This window comes from Artemia franciscana, chromosome 19 (genome assembly GCF_032884065.1).
Source record: "Artemia franciscana chromosome 19, ASM3288406v1, whole genome shotgun sequence".
Classification (NCBI taxonomy): domain Eukaryota; kingdom Metazoa; phylum Arthropoda; class Branchiopoda; order Anostraca; family Artemiidae; genus Artemia; species Artemia franciscana.
In genome coordinates, this window is record NC_088881.1 from 35,655,332 (window position 1) to 35,677,134 (window position 21,803).

Below are 21,803 nucleotides of genomic sequence, written 5' to 3' on the forward strand. Positions count from 1 at the left end.
TCTGATAAACGCCCTACCGCCCAAGTTGTTCATTCATTGACGCATTATTGAACCTTTTTTATCGTGGGGAATATGCACAGTACACATAATGTGTACAGTAAGAACGAAGTAAGGACTTTTACAGTAAGGACTTAAACATGAGAAAATAATTTAGTGCAGACAATTGTGAGAAGACGGTAAATAGTGACTGTTCATTCCTGATGAAAAATATTGACCATCGAGGTCTTTCAAGCCAACCTTTTTCTTAACAAGGTGAGCTGCCCAGAAACCAATAAGGTACTTGTATTATAAACGCCCTACCGCTCAAGTTGTTCATTCATTGACGAATTATAGAACCTTTTTTTCGTCGCTAGTTTCTTTCAGCTTAGCGTAAGACAAGAAAAAGTGAAGTGACAAAATAGACGGAAAATATATAATTTAGGCTATATATTAGCACATTAGGAGGGGGTGGGGTAAATTATTAAAACGATGAGAAGTTATAAAAAAATTCTTACTACATAATATGCAGACTAATTGTACCTAGCGCATTAGGCATGCAGATCCACTGTACTTTACCCCCACCCCCTCTAATTTGCAAATACATAACCAAAATTTTTTTAAAGTATTATATTTTTATCTTAATTTGGTATATCATTAGGATTGAGCATCAGAGAACCATATTAGAAGAAAATTAGGTAGGGCGTGTATCATACAAGTACCACCAATAATATATAGTACGCAAACAAACACGGGAGATATCTCAAAGCAAGATTCAGCATTGGGGAGGTTTATATTGATTTTTTCTACAATATATTGCACTTTGATTAGTTGTTTATTAAACAATTTTTTTCGTACTTAGAGACAGAGAATACTTGAAGCAGTGCATTCGATTTGCCAAAATGTAAGGGAAGGGGAGGGAGGATGTTTTTTCCGAACTATAGAAGGGGGAGTGTAATCTTATTGTTTTTGTTCCTCAGTAAGGCCCTATTTTCAGACAAACCAATATTTTTTCTATTTTTTTTCAATCGGGATCCCTTTGGCCAAAACTTTAGGATATAAGGTTCAAATCGGCATGAAAAAATTTTTTAGGTGTCAGTTTCTGAGGGTCCTTACTTCCCATGTACATTACTTTTGGTGCATGATGATTCCCTAACTCTAAGAGCTTACGGGTGAAAGTTTCAAGCCGTTTTGGAAAAAGTTTATTTTGACCTTTTTATGAGCCTTTTTTGGGGGATCTACTTTTTTTTTCATTTCTTTTATTTCCTAATCTGGAGCCCACTGGATTTAAGGATAAAAGCTTTCTATCGACCAGAAAAGTTTTATGGCGCTATTTGGGCTCCATTCATGGGAAGACTATGCCCTAAAAATTTTTTTTTACATTATTATTTTTTTTTTTATTAATGAACTCTTTATAAACTACTAAATTACAAAAAGCATAAATACACACAACCGTCGGGGGAAGGCTCAAACAGCCTGATGTTGGACGGCTGCAATCCTCTAATTCTCAACCTAATTAAAAAAAAAAAAAAAAAATATTAAAGAGGGACAAAAACACTTTCACTCAATTACCCCTTAATACCAGAATATACATAAAAAAGGCTAACAATAATATATATATATATATATACATATATATATATATATATATATATATATATATATATATATATATATATATATATATATATATATATATATATATATATATATATATATATATATATATAAATTAACTCCCCACTCCCTATAAATTTTTTTTTTAATTTTGCTTTAATGGAACCATTATATAATATTATAATATAATATAATTTTGTATTATATAACATTATATAATATTACATAATGGAAATAAGGGAACCATTAGGGTCCCCTTGGTTCAGAGATTTATGGCTTTAAGTTTCTTTCACGCAGCAACCCAACTACGCGATGACCGGAAGGTTTCCACAGGTACCTTGTGTACTTCTGGCAGAGCCTTATCCGGGGGAGGGGGCAGTTTGTGACAAAATCCTGAAATTTTTGTCTAACTCGTAAAAGAGTAACAAAAATTAATATAACCAAATTTTTTGTGCGTTTTGTAAAGTTTTTTATTGTAGACCCCACCCCCTACAAAAATTCTGGATACGGCCTTGATCTCTAAAGGTACTATAGACACTACGGCCTAAGTAATATCTTCTGAAAGGCACAGTTACATTACTTTTCTGAAAGGCATACGCAATACAGGCTGGTGATCGACTTAAGCAAATTCATTGACGGGCCTTGTTGGCCCAGATTTTTGAGCACAAAATCTGAAAGGTGAATGAATGCGTTTTCGACTAATAATGTAGAAAAATGAACTTCCTTTACTATCTCGTGATTTCACTGCAAGTCACGACTTACTTTAAGGATAACTTCATTTTCAGGTTCATTTAATTTGTAAAATTTCCACCTAGCATCTCTCACATTTCTGCAACACTCTTTTTTAACTCCTATTTTAAATTAAAGCACTCTTTATTTTTTGTCATGTGCTTCTTTCACATTGCTACAATTGCATCACAACCTAACCTACTTCCCTGTGCAATAATGTGTTTTTTATTTTGATCTATCTTTTCATCATTTGCGCACTTCAAACAATTTACAGATTCCTCATATATCCTCATTACGGCCTGCTTTAAAACCTGGAATAGCTGATAATATGATCAGCGTGTCAGGAACACGCTCCTAGACTCAGCACAAATCTATCACTCATTTGGAACCTTCAAAAAGTACAGAAAAAATTTCTAGCTAATAATGGAGTTTATTTTTATCTTCGGGTTTTCTCAGATTAAATTTAGATCAGTGATTCCAAAAGTGGATCAGGTGGACCCCCAGGAGTGCATAGGACGCTTGACGGAGGTCTACGTTAGTGTGACGAGAAAAATGGTGGTTCACAATTAGTTAAAGGGGGTCCACAAAATTCTATCTGTCTTCGATAGTGAATAGCTAGAATGTTGACTTGACTTCACCTATTAATATAGGAAGATATTATCTTAAGTAGCTAAGCGACTCTTACTTGTAAAAACTTGCATATTTTATATTCACTACAACATGCCAAGATTTGCAAAGCACTGCTGCTGCCGTCACCACCTTCCTCAGCGCTTGTTTAGACATAAAAAGGGACGAAATACGACTTGTGGTGAATGTGCTTGCGATCTTGCATGAACTTGTTTGATTCTTCACCAATATAAATGTTTTATATTAAGTTTAATTCGTTTATATCTGTTTAACATTGTTTTATATTAATGTTATATAAGGATAAATGTTTCCGAGTTTTTGAAAAGAAAAGTAAAGTGAATCGATGTTTGTGTTTGTCAGTGTCGGAAAAAGTGGGTAATCACCTGCTTGTGTGCTATGAAAAAATTGGCTCGGTCGTTTTCATAAAACTCTATTATTGATCTTAGCGATTTATTGCTTTTAAGATAAAGAATCGGTTTGTCGACGGTTCTTCGTTTATTTAATTGCAATAATTAATTTATTAATTTAATTGCTCCTTTTCTGTTCAAATAGCCATATCCTAATAAGTAAGACCGCCATAAATTTATTAAAACAATGTTTTTTTTAATGTATAGGTAGGTAATTGACATGAAACCTGGCTAAATAAAAAAAGAAATGTCGGCAATACAGTGATTGAAAATTTGGTTTTCTACCATCAAAAGCAGACAAGCGGTTGCCCATATGCCTTTTATACAATTTAATTTTGAGCAATGACTCTATGAAACCATCGAAGCTCGAAGGTTATCTAAGAAGGTGTCATCCTGATATAATAGATAAGGATTTGGAATATTTTCAAAAAAAGGAAGGAAAAAAATGAAAACAGACCCACTGTGCACAGTATGTTTGCTTCAACGTCTGAAAGAAACGATGATGGCTTGGTAGCATCTTACAATATTTCACTACTTATAACGAAATCTGGAGAACTGCACACCATTGGAGAACAGTTAATTTTACCTGCTATTTAAGATGTTTTAAAAACTGTTCTCCGCAAATCTCTATTCGACATACTCAAAAGAGTTCCTTTGAGTAACAACGCTGTACAAAGACGATTTGATGAAATGAGCCCTGATATTGAAAGTTTTTATGTAATTATCTGCAAACAACTAATTTTTCTATTCAACTGGACGAGTCAACCTTACCCGGTAATGAAGCATTATTATTGGCATATGTCCGATTTGTTATGGACCAAGAAATTCATGAAGAGTTACTATCTGCAAAAACTTTAAAGACGGACGCGAAAGGTGAAAGAATATTTACTGTCCTGAGTGATTTTTTAAGCAAATATGCATTCCATCCATAAACGTTATTTCGGTGGCAACAGATGGAGCTCCTGCCATGGTCGGGCAATATCGTTGCTTAAAAAGCCATCTTACAATAATTATACCAGAGGTAACTGCAATTCAATCCACCGACAACATTTAGTAGCGAAAAATTTGAGTGAGAAATTGCATTAATCACTTCAATCAGTCCCACACGCGGTGTGTTCTCTCTTGCCTGATTACTTCTCTTGTAGTATGTGCTGACGAAATTCCTAATGTCAAGTGAACTGTTAAAAAGATTTAATAGAATTTTGGACACCCCAACCAGAGTATAACAAGTAAGGTCTTGAATCCAATACTAATAAGTCTAATCTGATTCAATTTGAATGAAAATACTTCTATTTTTTTAAAAGGGACATTTTAGGTCCCTAAACTGAGGAGCAAAATATTGATTGTAGTACAATTTTAATAAATTCTTGGTTGACATAAACTCATACCCACCAACCTTCCCCATAAGATCTCGAAGGTTAATTCAAATTTCGCCCGATCAACAAATTTTTTACCTTGAAATTCCTACAGACAGCTTCCCACAAACGTCACCTAATGGTTGAACATATTTTATGTCTGTTTCATACATAGGTTCATTTCGCTTAAGATTTTCGAGACTATCTGTCAGCCCGATATAACACCACCTTCTCCCTACTATCCCACTCAAGCAGGGATGTACCCGGAGGGGTGGGGGGGGGGCTCGGTCCCAAAAAATCCCTAATTTTCCCCAGTTCCTGAGCACTTTTTATTGAAACCTTCAATAAAAGTGATATTTTTATTATTATTCCTCCCCCTTAACCAGTGCGTCTTGACCCCCTTAACCGCGTCTTGACCAGTGTTTACACTGACCTTTGACCAGTGTTTGCATATAGTAATGATTATTGGGAAGTGTACGGACGTTTTCAGGGGGATTTTTTTGGTTGGGGGGGGGGGGTTTGAGGGGAAGGGGTTACGTGGGAGGATCTTCCTATGGAGGAATTAGTCATGGGGGAAGATAATTTCAATGAAGGGGGAGCAGGATTTTCTAGCATTATTTAAAACAAGAACAATGAAAAAATAAATATAAAAAAGTTTTTTCAGCTGAAAGTTTGGAGCAGCATTAAAACTTTAAACGAATATAAATAATTACGCATATGAGGGGATCATATCCTCCCAAATACCTTGCCATTTGCGCTAAAGTATTTTTAGTAATTTCAACTATTTATTCTACGGCCTTTGTGATTCAGGGGTCATTCTTAAAGAATTGAAAAAAAAAAAAATGAAGTTTTAGTGTAAAGAGCGAGGTATTAATGAGGGGGCAAACCACTTCATATACGTAATAAAAATATACGAATATAGAAGTTCGTTACGTAAGCTAATTCGTAAGTTACGTATATTTTTTACTAATAAAAACGTTCGTAAAAAATTAAAAGTTCTAGTTGCCTTTTTAAGTAACCAAAAGATTGGAAGGCAACGAGGCCTCCCCCAGCCCTTTTTTCTCAAAATCGACCGATCAAAACTAAGAGAAAGCCATTTAGCAAAAAAAAATAATATGCAAATTTCTTTTTAATTATTCATGTGCAGAGAGCCAAAATCAAAACATGCATTAATTCAAAACTGCATTAATTTTACTGTTTTGAAAAGTAGAGTTGAGAGAAAGAGTCAAACTTAAGTGCAAAGAGCGGGGCGTTGAGGAGGGAACAATCCCTTTCATATACGGAGTAATTTCTGTTCGTTTTAAGTTGTAATGTCGCTCCTTACTTTCAGCAAAAGAAAACTTTTTTATTTAATTTGTTCTTTAAGCCAGTCTGCAAATAATCCTTCATACAGTTTCGAGAATATAGGAGTGAGAGGGTCAATGATAGGGTCAACACCGTCAAACCAGCCTTTCCTTCTTTCTTTTTTAAGGGGGTTGTGAAAGCCCATTTCCATATTTGTGCGAATTGCCCTCTGTTGGCAATCTCACTGAAAAGGACAGACATGGGCGTTGGAAGGAAATCACTGAAGGCATTAATAAGGGGATACGGGATATCCAGACGGCAAAAACTTGTTTTCTTAGACTCCAAATTCATTTTACAACCCCCAAAGGAGACATTAAGGGTAAAGAACGGGGAATATCATAGGTTGGTAATTCATAAAACCATACCGGAAGGCTCTGGACATCAGTGAGAAGGAGCCTGTTAAGGCTATTGACGGTAACTTCAGGAAGCTCAGGTGTCTTGCCACCCAACTTTTTACCTCGAGTAACAATTTTTTGGTTTGAAATCAAACAATTCTTCGACCTTATCAAACAGTTCGTGGTAACGAACTGTAGTAAGGAGCGACCCGGCTCAATAGTAAACGAAACTCTAAAAAACGGAATTTCGATGCTAAAAGATACATAAAAAGAATCGGATTTTTATGCTGATTTTAAATATATAAATTTCATCAAATTTAGTCTTTGTCATCAAAAGTTACGAGCCTGAGAAAATTTGCCTTATTTTGGAAAATAGAGGGAAACACCCCCTAAAAGTCATAGGATCTTAACGAAAATCACACCATCGCATTCAGCGTATCAGAGAACCCTATAGAAAAAATTTTAAGGTCCAATTTACAAAAATGTGGAATTTCGTATTTTTTGCCAGAAGACAGATCACGGGTGCGTGTTTATTTGTTTGTTTTTTTTTCCCCCAGGGGGTCATCGTATCGACCAAGTGGTCCTAGAGTGTTGCAAGAGGGCTCATTCTAACGGAAATGAAAAGTTCTAGTGCCCTATTTAAGTGACCAAAAAAATTGGAGGGCACCTAGGCCCCCTCCCACGCTCATTTTTTCCCAAAGTCAACGGACCAAAACTTTGAGATAGCCATTTTGTTCCGCATAGTCGAAAACCACAAGACCTATGTCTTTGGGGATGACTTACTCCCCCAAAGTCCCTGGGGGAGGGGCTGCAAGTTACAAACTTTGACCAATGTTTACATACAGTAATGGTTATTGGGAAGTGTACCGACATTTTCAGGGGAATTTTTTTTGGTTTGGGTGTGGCGTTGAGGGGAGGGGGCTATGTGGGAGGATCTTTCCTTGGAGGAATATTTTATGAGGGAAGAGAAATTCAATGAAAAGGGTGCAGGATTTTCTAGCATTACTATTAAAAAAAAATGAAAATATAAACATGAAAAGTTTTTTCAATTGGAAGTAAGGAGTAGCATTAAAACTTAAAACGAACAGAGATTATTACGCATATGAGGGGTTCTAAAAATACTTTAGCATAAAGAGCGAGGCATTCAGGAGGAGATAAATACTTCGCTCTTTATGCTAAAGTATTTCTAGTAATTTCAACTATTTATTCTACGGCCTTTCTGATTCAGGGGTCATTCTTAAAGAATTGGGACAGAACCTAAGATTTAGTGTGAAGAGCGAGGTATTAACGAGGGGACAAACCCCCTCATATATATAATTAAAAATATAAGAATATAAAAGTTTGTTACGTAAGTTAATTCTTAAGTTACGTATACTTTTTACTAATAAAAACGTTCGTTAAAAATTAAAAGTTCTAGTTGCCTTTTTAAGTAACCGAAAAATTGGAGGGCAACTAGGCCTCCTTCCCCGTCCCTTTTTTCTCAAAATCGTCTGATCAAAACTATGAGAAAGCCATTTAGCCAAAAAAAGAATTAATATGCAAATTTCATTTTAATAGTTTATGTACGGAGAGCCAAAATCAAACAAGCATTAATTCAAAAACGTTCAGAAATTAAATAAATAAAAACTAGTTATTTTAACTGAAAGTAAGGAGCGACATTAAAACTTAAAACGAACAAAAATTACTCCGTAAATGAAATGGGTTGTCCCCTCCGCAATCCCTCGCTCTTTACGCTAAAGTTTGACTCTTTGCCACAATTCTACTTTTTAAAACAATTAAAAACTTTAGCGTAAAGAGCGGAGGGGACAACCCATTTCATATACGGAGTAATTTCTGTTCGTTCTAAGTTTTAATGTCGCTCCTTACTTTCAGTTAAAAAAAACTAGTTTTTTTTTATTTAATTTTCATAATAGGATCGAGCCGGTTTATTTATTTTATTTTATGTTATATTTCGTAGTTTATTAGCGGCATCCAATTTACCATTTCTGAACAGTTTTACATTTTACTATTTCTAAACAGCTTATTCTTAAACTGAAAAATATCATTCTTAAACTTTTATTGCAGAAAATATTGTAGATCACTTAAGGGAATTCTATACTATAAAGAATTAGCCCATCTTGACCATTATAATTTTTTTAGGTTTATGTGGCCAAACTAATTAGAATTGATTGGATGGTCTTGCTTGTTAGAGCTTGGATGAGCCATCCAAATAAACTGCAGAAAACTAAAAGCCGACATCTGCTTTCCCTGAAATCTTAGAAAAACCTTGTAGCTTCTCTTGTTTTTTGCCGGAGATAAAGACATTTATTTTTAAAGAAACTTATATCATTAGGAAGTGTGCATTTTGTTTTTTCGATCAAACCGAGCAGAATTTTCTTCCAAAAATTCAAGAATGGGTTGTCCCTGACAACATTCTAGTATAACTGCTAGGAAAATGTAAAAAATCACCTCAAAAGAAATACCATTTGATCAACTTTACAGCTATTCAAATTTTCTGTGTTGCAACCCGCCTTGATTGAAAACTTTGCCGACACACTTCCATTGTTTTCAATCAAATCACAAATTCCCAATAGGTTTCAGTGATATGTAATGCCCTGGGAGGATTCGTTAATGGACCCTTTGCCTTTGAGACAGTCAGCCGACGTTAAGGCTCACAAAATGATGTTTAAGGTATCGAATCCGCTTAATGAAAGAATCGTCATTAATATAATAACTGCTCTAATCAATTTTAAACACAGCTTTATACTCTGGTCAAAACAGTAGCAGACCAAATATTCGGCCACGCGAATAGTTTGTTCACCGAGCGGTATTTTTTCGCCAATGCACCAAAACAAAGTTCGTGTCATGAGAGCCAAGGTAAAGGCACTCTTGCCCACCCTTTTTCAGACAGACTTACCAATTGAATTGAAACTTGTAGTTTCTGAATAAAAATTTACATTGTAAAAGCTTGTCAATTTAAATTTTAATCAAACAGCCTTTTATGAAGTCAAGACTAGTCTTCAACAATCTTATAAATAAAACCCCTCAACGCTAATTCCAAAACATTAGGATGAACTTCCAAAGAAATTTGACATGACATTCAACTGTTATTGGCTGCTGACGTTAGCAGCAGCCAATTACAGCAATTACAGCCAATATTTAATTAACAGCCAATATTTAATTAGCAGCAGCCAATTACAGCCAATATTTAATTAACAGCCAATATTTAAACTTTTGAACGACTTATCTTTGGAAAAAGTGACTTCTTAGTAATTGTACTAAATATAATAACATTATATGAAATATAAAAATGCCTCTAATGATACTATTTTAACTATGGCCACCAAGGTGTGAAATTGGATCACCGCACCAAAAGCGAATATTTGCCTTGTTTGAGAGATTAGCTAAGTCTAGGCTATTGAAAAGTAATATTGAAAAAGCTTATATAGTTTTGAAAATATTAAACAAAAGAAAGAAAAAAAGAAAACGCATCATGTATTACTCACGTTTCTAGTAAACCCTAGTAGAATATAAAAAAGTAGTACTTAAAAAGAGTAATGGATACCTTTGTGATTCGCATCATTTGTCGAGTCAGGTTATACTGCGCTTGCCTCCTCTTTTCAGGATAGATGTGAAAAGATTCTTGATCCGAACCGGGCGGAGCATGGCAATATAAGAGCTTTCCATTTACAAAGTCCTTTAATATATACCGAGCTGCACGAGGATGATCAGGTAACCCACGGGCGTTCATAAAACCACGCATGACTGAAAAATATAGTAAGAGTTTGAATTAAATCACATCTGACAAGAAATTTCTTGCAAACAAAAACAAACATTAAACCAGACATTCGAATGTGAAATGATGTAAACATTAGGGATATAAACTAAATACACACCTGCAACAAAGGGGTTGAGACAAAACCCCCGAGATTGGTAAAGTAGAGGAGGAGCGGGCAATGGTATGTTGGCCTCAGGCAAATAATGTTCACTTACTTAGGTCTTTCCATGGCACACAAATCGATAACAGTACCTATTCACGACAACCTGTTGATTGCTGCAAATCAAAGACTCTAAATAGACAGCCTGCAGAGCCTGAAATACTTCTCAAGGAGTCGTTCGAACGTCATTTTCCGTCGTCCACGTCTCCTGGATGTCACGAAAAACAAAGGATCATTCCTCCCGGGGTAAAGAACTTTCGTCCATCTGGATTACGTGACCAAAATAACGCCATCGATTACATAAAAATATCATCTGTTCCAAGTGTCTGTTCAGCAATCTTACGCTTAGATGCGTTAGTCATCTCATCAGTCCAGGGGATGCCAAGGATGCGCCTGAGAAATTTGTTCTCTACACGTCATATTCATCTTTTGAGTTGCTTACTCAACACCCAAAATCCATATCCATACGTTAGTAAAAAAAGGATATTACTATTAAAATTTTCAAGAGTTTAGGCATCAAAGATCTTTATTTTCCTTGAAATTCACAAATTTTTCGAAGACGCGCCCCCCTATGAAAACATGCCTGCTCATAGCTATGAAAACAGATAGATTCCCATAAATGAAAACAGATACAAAGTGTGATTAAGATACAAATTAAGATACATCAGCAAAAATCAATATAGCTAAAAAAAAAAGAAAAAAAAAGAAGCGAATTTAAACGAAGATATTGCTTTAGCTTACTTGATAGATTGAACAAAAAAAAGAGTTTCCTTAAGAAAGCAAAGGGAAAGAATGCCCCTTAGAAGAAACAATCAACAGAAAATAACTCATCCAATTTAATTAACAGTATGTCAAACACCAAATCTTTCGTCCATCTGGACGAAATCCATCGTCCGTATGTAGTGGTGGTGGGGGGTGGGGGGTGGCTCGGTCCCTTTTTCATCGAAATCCAAAATTTTCTTGGATTTCTCGGCTCTTCTTATTCTAATACCATTTTTACTACCCCCCCCCCAAGAAGTTAGTATTCCCCCCTCCCCAGTTGGCACTACAAGTAACCAAGGGGAGCAATAACAGAATGTTGATAAAAAAAAATATGGGTAAATAAAATGATATCAAACATTTATTACATTGTGGAAAAAAGGAAAACAGTCAAGGATAAAGAATATTTTCAGACTTACGGTTAAAGCTATTAAGTTTCATCTTTGTTTTTTTTAAGGATTTTATTAATTTTCAGTCCCGAGACTATTTTAGCATTGTCAAATAAAATGAAAAACAAAATAAGAATTGACAATATGTTAAACAACAAACGCGAATAGAAGAAAAATCACAAATTGCAAAATCACGAAAAGGAAAAGGAATAAGGAACATGCAGGAGGGCAACTGCATTAAGATGAGAGACAAAATATCCCCAAGATAATTACCGCGAATCCATATTATTGACCAAATCCCTTTCTACGTTTTCCTTGAATATGTAACTAGAGGAAACCGAAGATAAAGAGACCAGAGTACCAGAAATAAAAGACTTATATTTGACTCTTTACTTGGTATTTGTTTTTGTTCTAACCCCTATGTAACAGGCCATGGAGCCTTGTAGGGGTAGAGAGTTATTGTTGTCCGTTTATTTTGATGTTAATAAACTGAACTGATACCACAAATTCATTAAATTCAGCAATCAATCAATATTTTAACGTTAACAGAGAAGATTCTTTCAGCAGACTCGAAAGAGAATTAATATTTTTAATTCGAATAGATTTAGAGGGACTCAATAAAATATTATCCTCATCACATGTACTAAAAATATAGGAGAGTAAAACTCCATCCTGTCTCATTTTAGGACCAACAGAAATTGGATTAGGAAAAGAATCAGAAATAGGTGTACAAATTATTTGAATTATTCTTGAAACAAAAATAAAAAATCCCACTTCCTTTTACAGCTACCTGTTTCTCTTGTACCTTTGTTCATATTCTTACACGGTCGTATCCCGGGGGGGGGTAGGAGGTTTGAACTCCCCGAAATAATTGTCCGATTCTAAAAAAACTGCATATAAAATTTGTTTCGATGTGTTTTATAGTTTTATTCCCCCCCCCCCCCGAAAAAAATTGATTATTTTAACTTTTTTGTATATCTGGTAAATAAACGAGTTAAACAAGGTTTTTTGTAGATTAAATAAAAGAAAAGTTTTCAGCTGAAAGTAAGGAGCAACATTAAAATTTAAAACGAACAAAAATTATTACGTATATGAGGAGATTCGCCCCCTAGTCAATACCTCACTCTTTACGCTAAAGTTTGAATTTTGTTCAAATTCCTTAAGAATGACCCCTGAATCACAAAGGTCGTTCAAACAGACTAGATAGCTCTTTTGAAAGTACAAAAAAAATAATGCAAAGGGTGAGGTACTGACTAGGGGGCGAACCCCCTCCTAAACGTAATAATTTCTGTTCGTTTTAAGTTTTAATGCTGCTAATTACTTTCAGATGAAAAACCTTGTTTTTTCTTTCACTTAATTTCTGATCGTTTTTTAAATAATTCCGGGAAATCCAGCATCCCCTTTATAAGAATGTCCCTTCCCCCATGAAAGCATCCTCCATGGAAAGATACTCCCACGTAATTCCCTCCTCTGACCCTCCACCAGAAAAAATCCCTCCTGAAAACGTCTGTGTACTTCCCAATAACCAATACTATGTGTAAACAATGGGCAGAGTTCATAACTTGCAGCCATTCCCCCGGGGACTGTGGGATTAAGCCATTCCCCCGGGGATTAAGTCATCCTCAAAGACAGAGTTATTGGATTCTCGACTATGCTGAACAAAATTTAGCTCAAATTTTGATCGGATGACTTTGAGAAAAAATGAGCGTGGGAGGAGGCCTTGTTGCCCTCTAATTTTTTTTGGTCACTTAAAAAGGGTACTAGAACTTTTAATTTTCGTTCGAATGAGCCATCTCGCGATCTTCTAGGACCACAGGGTCGATATGATAACGCATGAAAAAAAACAAAAAAACAACAACAAACAAATAAACACGTATCCGTGATCTTTCTTCTGGAAAAAAAATACAAATTCTACATTTTTGAAAATAGGAGCTTGAAACCTCTACATTAGGGTGTTCTGATACGCTTAATCTGATTGGGTAATTTTCCTAAAGATTCTATCACTTTTAGGGGTTGTTTTCCCCATTTTCGAAAATAAGGCAAATTTTTTCAGGCTCGTAACTTTTGATAGGTATAACTAAACTTGAGGAAATCAGCATAAAAATCCAATTCTTTTGATGTATCTATTGGTATCAAAATTCCATTTTTTAGAGTTTCTGATAGTATTGAGCCGGGTCGCTCCTTACTTACAGTTCGTTACCACAAACTGTCTGACATTTCATTTTACTCTTTATACGTTTTAGTAGATCTTATGAGACAGAAAAGGGAATCTTTTCATGCTTGATTACACCGATTAATAAGTTATACTAAGAAATCCTATTTGCAAAACATCGTACCGACACCAAGCCTACTTCTTATTCAGACAGCCGATAGTCATTGCATTATTTGCAAATGCGGAATTTCGAAGCCCTAACTGTAAATAGATTTTTGATTTCTTAAAGGTTTGATTGACTACACGGATAAAGTTACTAATTGCATAACAAAGGAAGAAAAACTGAAATATAAAAGATAATAGCATAAAAATAGGAAAAATTGTATATAACCATGTTACCAGTTCATTATTAACAGTTCAACTTGATGCTTTCTTGAAACGTCCCGCACAAAGAATGGAACCCTTCATCAGTGTAATCTTCCAGAATTTGTAACTGCATAATTGTCTTAACAGAGATCAAGTTGAAAATTTTTCTTACCAGACCATTTTTAAAACTTATTTTAAAGTTTCAACCACTATGGACAGTGGTTCACACTTTACCCTGCTATACGAAAGTACAAAAAAAAAAAAATAAATCGGAATAAAGGCGTAAAATTGATATCTATCTTTGATGATTCTGATGAGATCTCAGCTCAGAGGCAATTCAATTCAAAGAATAGTCTGATAAATTTATCCTAAGTTCATTACTATACAACAATTTTCAGTTTTAAATATTTGAATCAGCGGATACATTCTGCTTCTGAAATATTTTTTTTTTTTATAATAGAGACAGTCGATATCATGATAAAAGAAATACAGAAAATCTAACTCATTGATTTATGAGCATTACTTGGCCTCCTTTATGTTTCGCTATTACAAAAACCATTTGGTTTTTGAAGCCGAAAAAGGAGCCCGATTTTGACTTCTTTTGAATTCGCCATTGTGGCGCGCTATTATAAAAAATTCCATTTGGACCTCACTTGTAATTCGCCATATATTTGGCCGTTACAAATGACCATCATTTGAGTCTTTTTTTGCAATTCACCACTATGGTCCCCATCTTTGGAATATACGGCCGGAGAGTGCGATAAACGCTCTTACACTCATTGCTTTCGAGTCATGCGCAAGGAAGTTCTTTTTATCCAGGATCTCAACTTACTGAGTGCCTCCCTACTAAATTTTAGCATTACGGGGAATTTTCGATTACTGCTTTAAAATGGGATCCGAACCCTGCTTAGCTAGTAATTAGCTGTAACGGTACCATGCCTTTTACATTTGTTAAATATAATTGGAAAAGTTAATGATTTTTCATCGTGTCCTTGGTTTTTTTTTCTAGAATATAAATTTCAGACAGGTAAAAAAAAAATAGCTTCTTGTCTTTGCAACTTTAGCAGTTCTTAGATTCCAACTTCTTGCTAGAGTAGCACGACATAGGTGCCACCTATGGCTGGTAGTCTAGCTTTAATAAGCAAACAAGATAGATGACATGCCCAACACCCAATTCCCCCCCCCCCCGAGCGATTTTAACAAAGACGAAAAAACTGTGGATTTTCGTGTGAGCTGTTATCGAAATTAAGTTATAATTATTATTGATTATTCTAATATTTTAATCAAGCTGTCTGTTTTCTCATAAAATCTGCGTCAGAAGGCATGTTAAAATTAGCGTCACCCATAAGCTACTGCATTCAAAACTCACATCCATACGAGTCTAAGAGTTCCTCTGCAGTAGGTTTTCGATTCGGATCCTCACTCTCCTGTGGCTTCGGCAAGAATATACCATAAGTATCTTCAAAAATATGCTTAGGAATGTGGCAAACAACTTGATTGGTCGGGCCCACGTGGTCTCTCATTTGATCAATTGGAAGAATGCCCCATATAACCATTTCCGCCTTTGTTGACACGAATGTTGGCATGACTAGACCAGGACAATCGCAGAGCATCAGTTCGTCGTCAATGAATATTGTCTAAATTACAAACTGACTTTACATACATGAAGACAAAGATGATTGGGGTGTAAGGGGATTTAGTTTCGGATGGGGAGGATTCGAAAAAAAATTCTTAGGAGATAATGGGAATTACAGGAGACGATTATAAAGAAGAAGACGAAAGAAAATGGATCATAAAAAAGAAAAGAAAACCGAAAATCAGAAAATATACTAGAAATGGAGACAGCTAAGAGAAAGAAACAAAACGAAAACAGCGAGAGGGTCAACAAGTGATATGGAAAATAATTCCTTTCTGGACTAACTCTCGCTATTATTGTAAAAAATTACCTGAGCTGAGGGGTTGAAAGCCGAAGGTGTTAAGGCTCTCAGCTCTAAACACATTTGAGGAACTGAGAGCCTCAGATAAGGCGAATTAAATTTTCAGGTATTTTGCAAAACTGATATTTGTACTAATTCCAGGAGGGTTGAATATCATTTGTTTTTAAATATTCCAAACAGTTTGTCCAGAAAGCAGTTGTTCCCTCTACTTTTCTAAATATAGCCATGCAAGTAGTAAATGAGTGGGAGGGGGGATTTTACCAGTGTCCACAACTCAGTATCTTAAGCTATTCTTATTTCTCAAATAATTTGCAGCATTCTCGACGTGATCCGCGTATTTTTTTTTTCTAAATGTAACTCCCCTCCCACTAAAAAATTGTGAATATTGATTGTCTGAAATTATATAGATAAATAATGGTAAGGTTTAGTGACTGCACACTTCAAACTTTTACAGAAAACACCAGAAAAATCCAGTTCTTAGTAAGATTAAATAAAAAAAGTTTTTAACTGAAAGTAAGGAGCAACATTAAAACTTAAAACGAAGAGAAATAACTCCGTATATGAAAGAGACTGTTCCCTCCTCAACGCCCCGCTCTGTACGCTAAAATTTGACTCTTTCTCCTAACTCTACTTTTTAAAACAGTAAAAAACTTTAGCGTAAAGAGCGGGGCGTTGAGGAGGGAACAGCTCCTTTCATATACGGAGTAATTTCTATTCGTTTTAAGTTTTAATGTCACTCCTTACTTTCAGTTGAAAAACTTGTTTTTTTTTTTATTTAATTCCTGAACGTTATTTAATTAATGCAGGTTTTGATTTTGGCTCTCTGCACATGAATAATTAAAACGAAATTTGCATATTTTTTTTTTTTTGGCTAAATGGCTTTTTCATAGTTTTGATCGGACGATTTTGAGAAAAAAAAAGAGCGGAGGAGAAGGCCTAGTTGCCCTCCAATTTTTTGATCACTTAAAAAGGCAACTAGAGCTTTTAATTTATTATAAACGTTTTTATTTATACAAAATATCCGTAGCTTACGAATTAACTTCCGTAACAAACTTGTATATTCGTATGTTTTCCAAAATTCTGCGCCCACTCCATGGAAATTCTCTTCCGTCATGACAAATTCCTCCATGGAAAAATCCTCCCACGTAACCCCCCCCCCCCCCCAACCAAAAAATCCATCTGAAAACGTCTATACACTTCCAAATAACCATTACTATACATAAACATTGGTCAAAGTTTGTAACTTGCAGCCCCTTCCACGGGGACTGTGGGGGAGTAAGTCGTCCCCAAAGCCATTGTAATTAGGTTTTCGACTATGCCGAATAAAATGGCTATCTCAGAATTTTGATCTCGTGACTTTGGGAAAAAAATGAGCGTGAGAGGGGGCCTAGGTGCCCTACAATTCTTTGGTCACTAACAAAGGGCACTAGAACTTTTAATTTCCGTCAGAATGAGCCCTTTCACGAAATTCTAGGACCACTAGGTCGATACGATCACCCCTGGAGAAAAAAAGAAAGAAAAGAAAATGCAAGCATCCGTGATCTGTCTTTTGGTAAAAAAAAAATACAAAATTCCACATTTTCGTAGATAGGAGCTTAAAACTTCGACAGTAGGGTTCTCTATATGCTGAATTTGATGGCGTGATTTCCGTTATGATTCTATGACTTTTAGTGAGTGTTTTTCCCCTAATTTCTAAAATACGGCAAATTTTCTCAGGCTCGTAACTTTTGATGGGTAAAACTGAACTTGATGAAACTTATATCTTTGGAATCAGCACTAAAATGCAATTCTTTTGACGCAACTATTGGTATACAATTTTTTTTTTTAGAGTTTCGGTTACTACTGAGCCAGGTCGCTCCTTACTACAGTTCGTTACCACAACTGTTTGAAACTGCGTTTTACGTTCGTGCTGTCAAAACACCATAAATAGGGGATGGTAGTAGAAGTGGTAAATGGGAAATTGGTAATTAGGACAGCAACTACCTTATTCGTGGAGCGACTTATTGCACAAAAACTATTTGGTACAAGAACTTTTATTTCATTCACGGCTACATCTATTACTGTCAAATAAGTTTTTTTTGTAATACTTGCAAAAACAGGGATGTTCCTCAAACTTTTACCTTTGTGAAAATCTTTAAACAGATTATATGTCTGATAAAAATCTTTTCTTTTGGCACATATCCACCTAATCTCTTTCTTTCTTTCTTTTTTCATTGTATTTTTGTGATTTCAGTATAATTCTTTCTTGTAGATTCTGTAGGGACACCTTGTGGTATTTTAAGAGTTTTTGGGAACTACCATTAAGAACCATTTAAAGACAGGTGTTCTCTGCTATATGCTGATACGGGTTTTGATCCTTCCTACTGAAATTGGAAATTAATTCTGTTTCTCCGCAAAAGAATCGTGTAAGAAAGTGTTTTTTTTCTGGATAGTCCAAACTGAGGACATTTCTGAAGCTGTTTGTTTTTAGAACATCTCAGAATTGTACCCTTTTTATTTCGTTGGTGTTAGGAACTTAGTCTTTGGACCCCTTGGTTGAAAATGAGCTTGACTGAAATGAATGTCTAGAATGCAAATGATTGCTCTTATTGGCTTTTTACCAAATTTAAAAGTAGCAAAGCTAGGGGGATGAAACTTACGCCAACTGTTATATATCCTAGATTAGGGTTTAGGAAGGTTTCTAATACCTTGACACCTTCAATTTCGGGATTTTGACACGTTTATTACCTCCGCATTAAATTAAATGTAACCCCCCCCCCCGGTTGAAAATAAGTTTGATGGAAAGGAATGCTTAGAAAAGGAGTGGTCGCCCTTAGTTTCTTTTTACCAAATTAGAAAGTAGCTGAGCTAACAGAATAAAATTTCCAGAAATGCATCAAAAGCCTAGAATAAGGCTAAGGAAGGTATTTCTAACCGCCTAACATGACCTCTTGAATTATAGAATTTAACCATGTTTCCCCGCACAAAAAAAACTATTCCTTTGGCCCCTGATTGAAATGAATATTATAAAATGAAGTTGATTATCCTTAGTGGCTTACTACTAAGTTGGAAAGCTGCTCAGATTTGGGAATAAACTCACAGAAATGAATTTACAACCTGGACTAGGGTTTCTGGAGGCAGAAGATAAGATAATAATTATTTTCAAAAGGTACAGCACAAGTTCTAAATATATATATATATATATATATATATATATATATATATATATATATTGCCTTCCCATTTGGTGCAATCACAACTAGGTTTGACCAGAGAGAAAACTGACAGCTTGTTGGTAAAAGAAAAATATTTTTATTCAAAAAATTTTCGTTCGTTTTCCTTGCTTCGGATTTGGTAAAAAATCCATCAGAATTTGTTTTCTGTCTGGTCTGCAAGCTCAAAATTTGACACAACAAAACAGGTAAATACAACAAAGGGAAAGACAGAGTTACATAGCTTCCTATTCTGATATACGTTGAAATAGTAATATGATTGCCCGTTTTTGTTTATGGCAAAAAAGATCTTCCGTCTAACCCACATCCTTCAGCTGGCTATTGCATTTTTAGGGACAAAGAAGAAACTGTCGACAACAAAACTTCATTTTTTTTATTACAATAATTTTTTATATCATTATTAATTAATAATGTTGTTGTTTGAAAATTATTTCAGAATAAAGTTTTTTAATAAATTATTTCAGAATAAAGTTTTTTAATAAATTATTTCAGAATAAAATTTTTTAATAAATTATTTCTGAATAAAGTTTTTTAATAAATTATTTCAGAATAAAGTTTTTTAATAAATTATTTCAGAATAAAGCTTTTTAATAAATTATTTCAGAATAAAGTTTTTTAATAAATTATTTCAGAATAAAGTTTTTTAATAAATTATTTCAGAATAAAGTTTTTTAACAAGTTATTTCAGAATGAAGTTTTTTAATAAATTATTTCAGAATAAACTAGGAGGCTGTATGAATAGTTTTGAATATTTTAAATTCAGTTTGGTATCTCACAATCTTCACACCACAGCCTTGCCCTTATTCTGGGTGAAGAGCTCTGCACTTTGTTGAATTTCGGGTATAACTTAGAAAAAGGAATAGAGCCGGACTCAAAACCTCTGAACAATAGAAGGACCTGAGAAGACACCCTCTGGTTTACTGCAAGAACCCCTGGCAAAAAACGGAAAAAAAATGCGGACGATCTGTTCCAGAAAAAATCATATTTCGGTAGATATGATAGGGACTTCAGGCCTTGTGTCCAAGGGCTTTAGACAGGTTCACACAGAGAGAGTGAATTCCATCAAGATCACATTCCTTTCAGGTTTTTTTTACTCCTTTAATTATTTTATTAGGTTTCTTAGCATTTTGTTAAAATCAGCGCAGCAAGCACATACTTTGTGTGCCCATATTGTTTTCAATTTACCGTTTTTTTTGTTTTTTTTTAAGATTTTCAATTACTATTGACGAGGGTCGCTCATTACAATTGGCAAGCTCGTTATCACTAACTGCTAGATGCAAGCTATAATAATAATAACCATAAAATAAAATGCTGATAAGTAAGTTAAATAAAATATTGAAATGAAAATAAATTTAAAAGTCACCTGAAAGTGCTTAGTTTTCCCAGGGGTCGACGATACAGACACTTTTTTCGTAGATATTAAGGAGTTGATTGTCGAGCTTTTTCCCACATTTGGGTACCCAACTAGTCCAATAACCGTTTCTTTCTTTTCCTTTGGTCCAGTATACACATCCTTAAATTTCTTTACCAATTCTTCCTTAGTCAACACCCTACAGTCATTTACAACCCCCGTTTTTGATGACGTCACTAGGTAATTGCTTTCAGGCATAGTTTGAGTTCTCAGTTCTAAGGTTTCCAGCTTTTCAGATAAGTCTTTTTCTTCATCCGTATCGTCGGACACAACACCACTCTCTTCACTTATTTTCCTCGTCTTCTTCTCGTTTGCGGCGGAGTAGAATACAACTAAAATGCCAGCGTCAGAAAAATATTGTGCCCAAATTCGTCTCTGTTTTTCGGTTAGGAAATCGGATTTATTCAATAAGAGCATAGAGTTTTTATGCTGAGAAACGTCTTTGATATAATTTTCTAAGTCTTCACAACGGAATAGAAGGGGGTTACGTGCATCGAGGATCTGAACAATGACATCACTGCAAACATTATATGAATATAAATTATACAAATCAAAAGTAATCATTTAACATGAGGTGAAGAAATAGATTTCTATTAATTTGGTTCATTTTCAACTGAGGATTAGAGAAGTATTTTATTCGAATAATGAATTTTAGATATAGTCACTGTTACGCCTATGAGTCGTACATGGCATTTTCAACTTCGGGAATGATTGCTAGACGCATTATCTGATGACATATCAATCCTTCTAATCCGAATTTTCCTGTCGATATACTCTAATTGACCCATTCACAATGAGATTTGACTAGAAATGATATTTAGCTACCAATAATTTCAGCCAATATTTTCATAAAACCTTTCAGCCAATCAGAAAGTTCTATGAAAAATCTGATTGGCCCAAACCTAGCAAGATTTCGGTATTAGTAAAATCCCATTGTGAATGATTTTTGGGAATTACACTGGGCATGGATAAACCTTACAATGCGATCAAGACGTAACAGCGACGATATACTGCATTTCTTGGAGGCTTATTAATTTGCTTTACTTGGTGTATTTAAGATAAGGTTTTACATTTGGACTTCAATAGGGATTTATGTCTCTCAGTTTTTCTTATTTTCCTTTTTTCACCTTATGCTAATTATATATATTCCATTCCATGGACAAGATATGCATCTTAGGTGGATTGCTTATTATATGTCTTTTTGATGTCTTGTGGAAAATTCCAATTTGTAAATGACGGTGACATTGAAGAAGAAGCAGAAAAATCCTTG

At 34.8% G+C, this 21,803-nt stretch overlaps 1 protein-coding gene across 1 annotated transcript in view; it reads right to left on the reverse strand.

Annotated features, from left to right (window-relative positions):
- Positions 1-21,803, reverse strand: part of LOC136039614 (large subunit GTPase 1 homolog) — a 54,592-nt gene that overhangs the window by 7,573 nt on the left and 25,216 nt on the right. The window contains exons 5-7 of the mRNA XM_065723501.1: positions 20,486-21,050; positions 15,343-15,610; positions 9,935-10,134 (exon numbers count right to left, since the gene is read on the reverse strand). Coding sequence (XP_065579573.1) covers positions 9,935-10,134; positions 15,343-15,610; positions 20,486-21,050 — 1,033 coding nt within the window. The remainder of the gene's footprint in view (positions 1-9,934; positions 10,135-15,342; positions 15,611-20,485; positions 21,051-21,803) is intronic.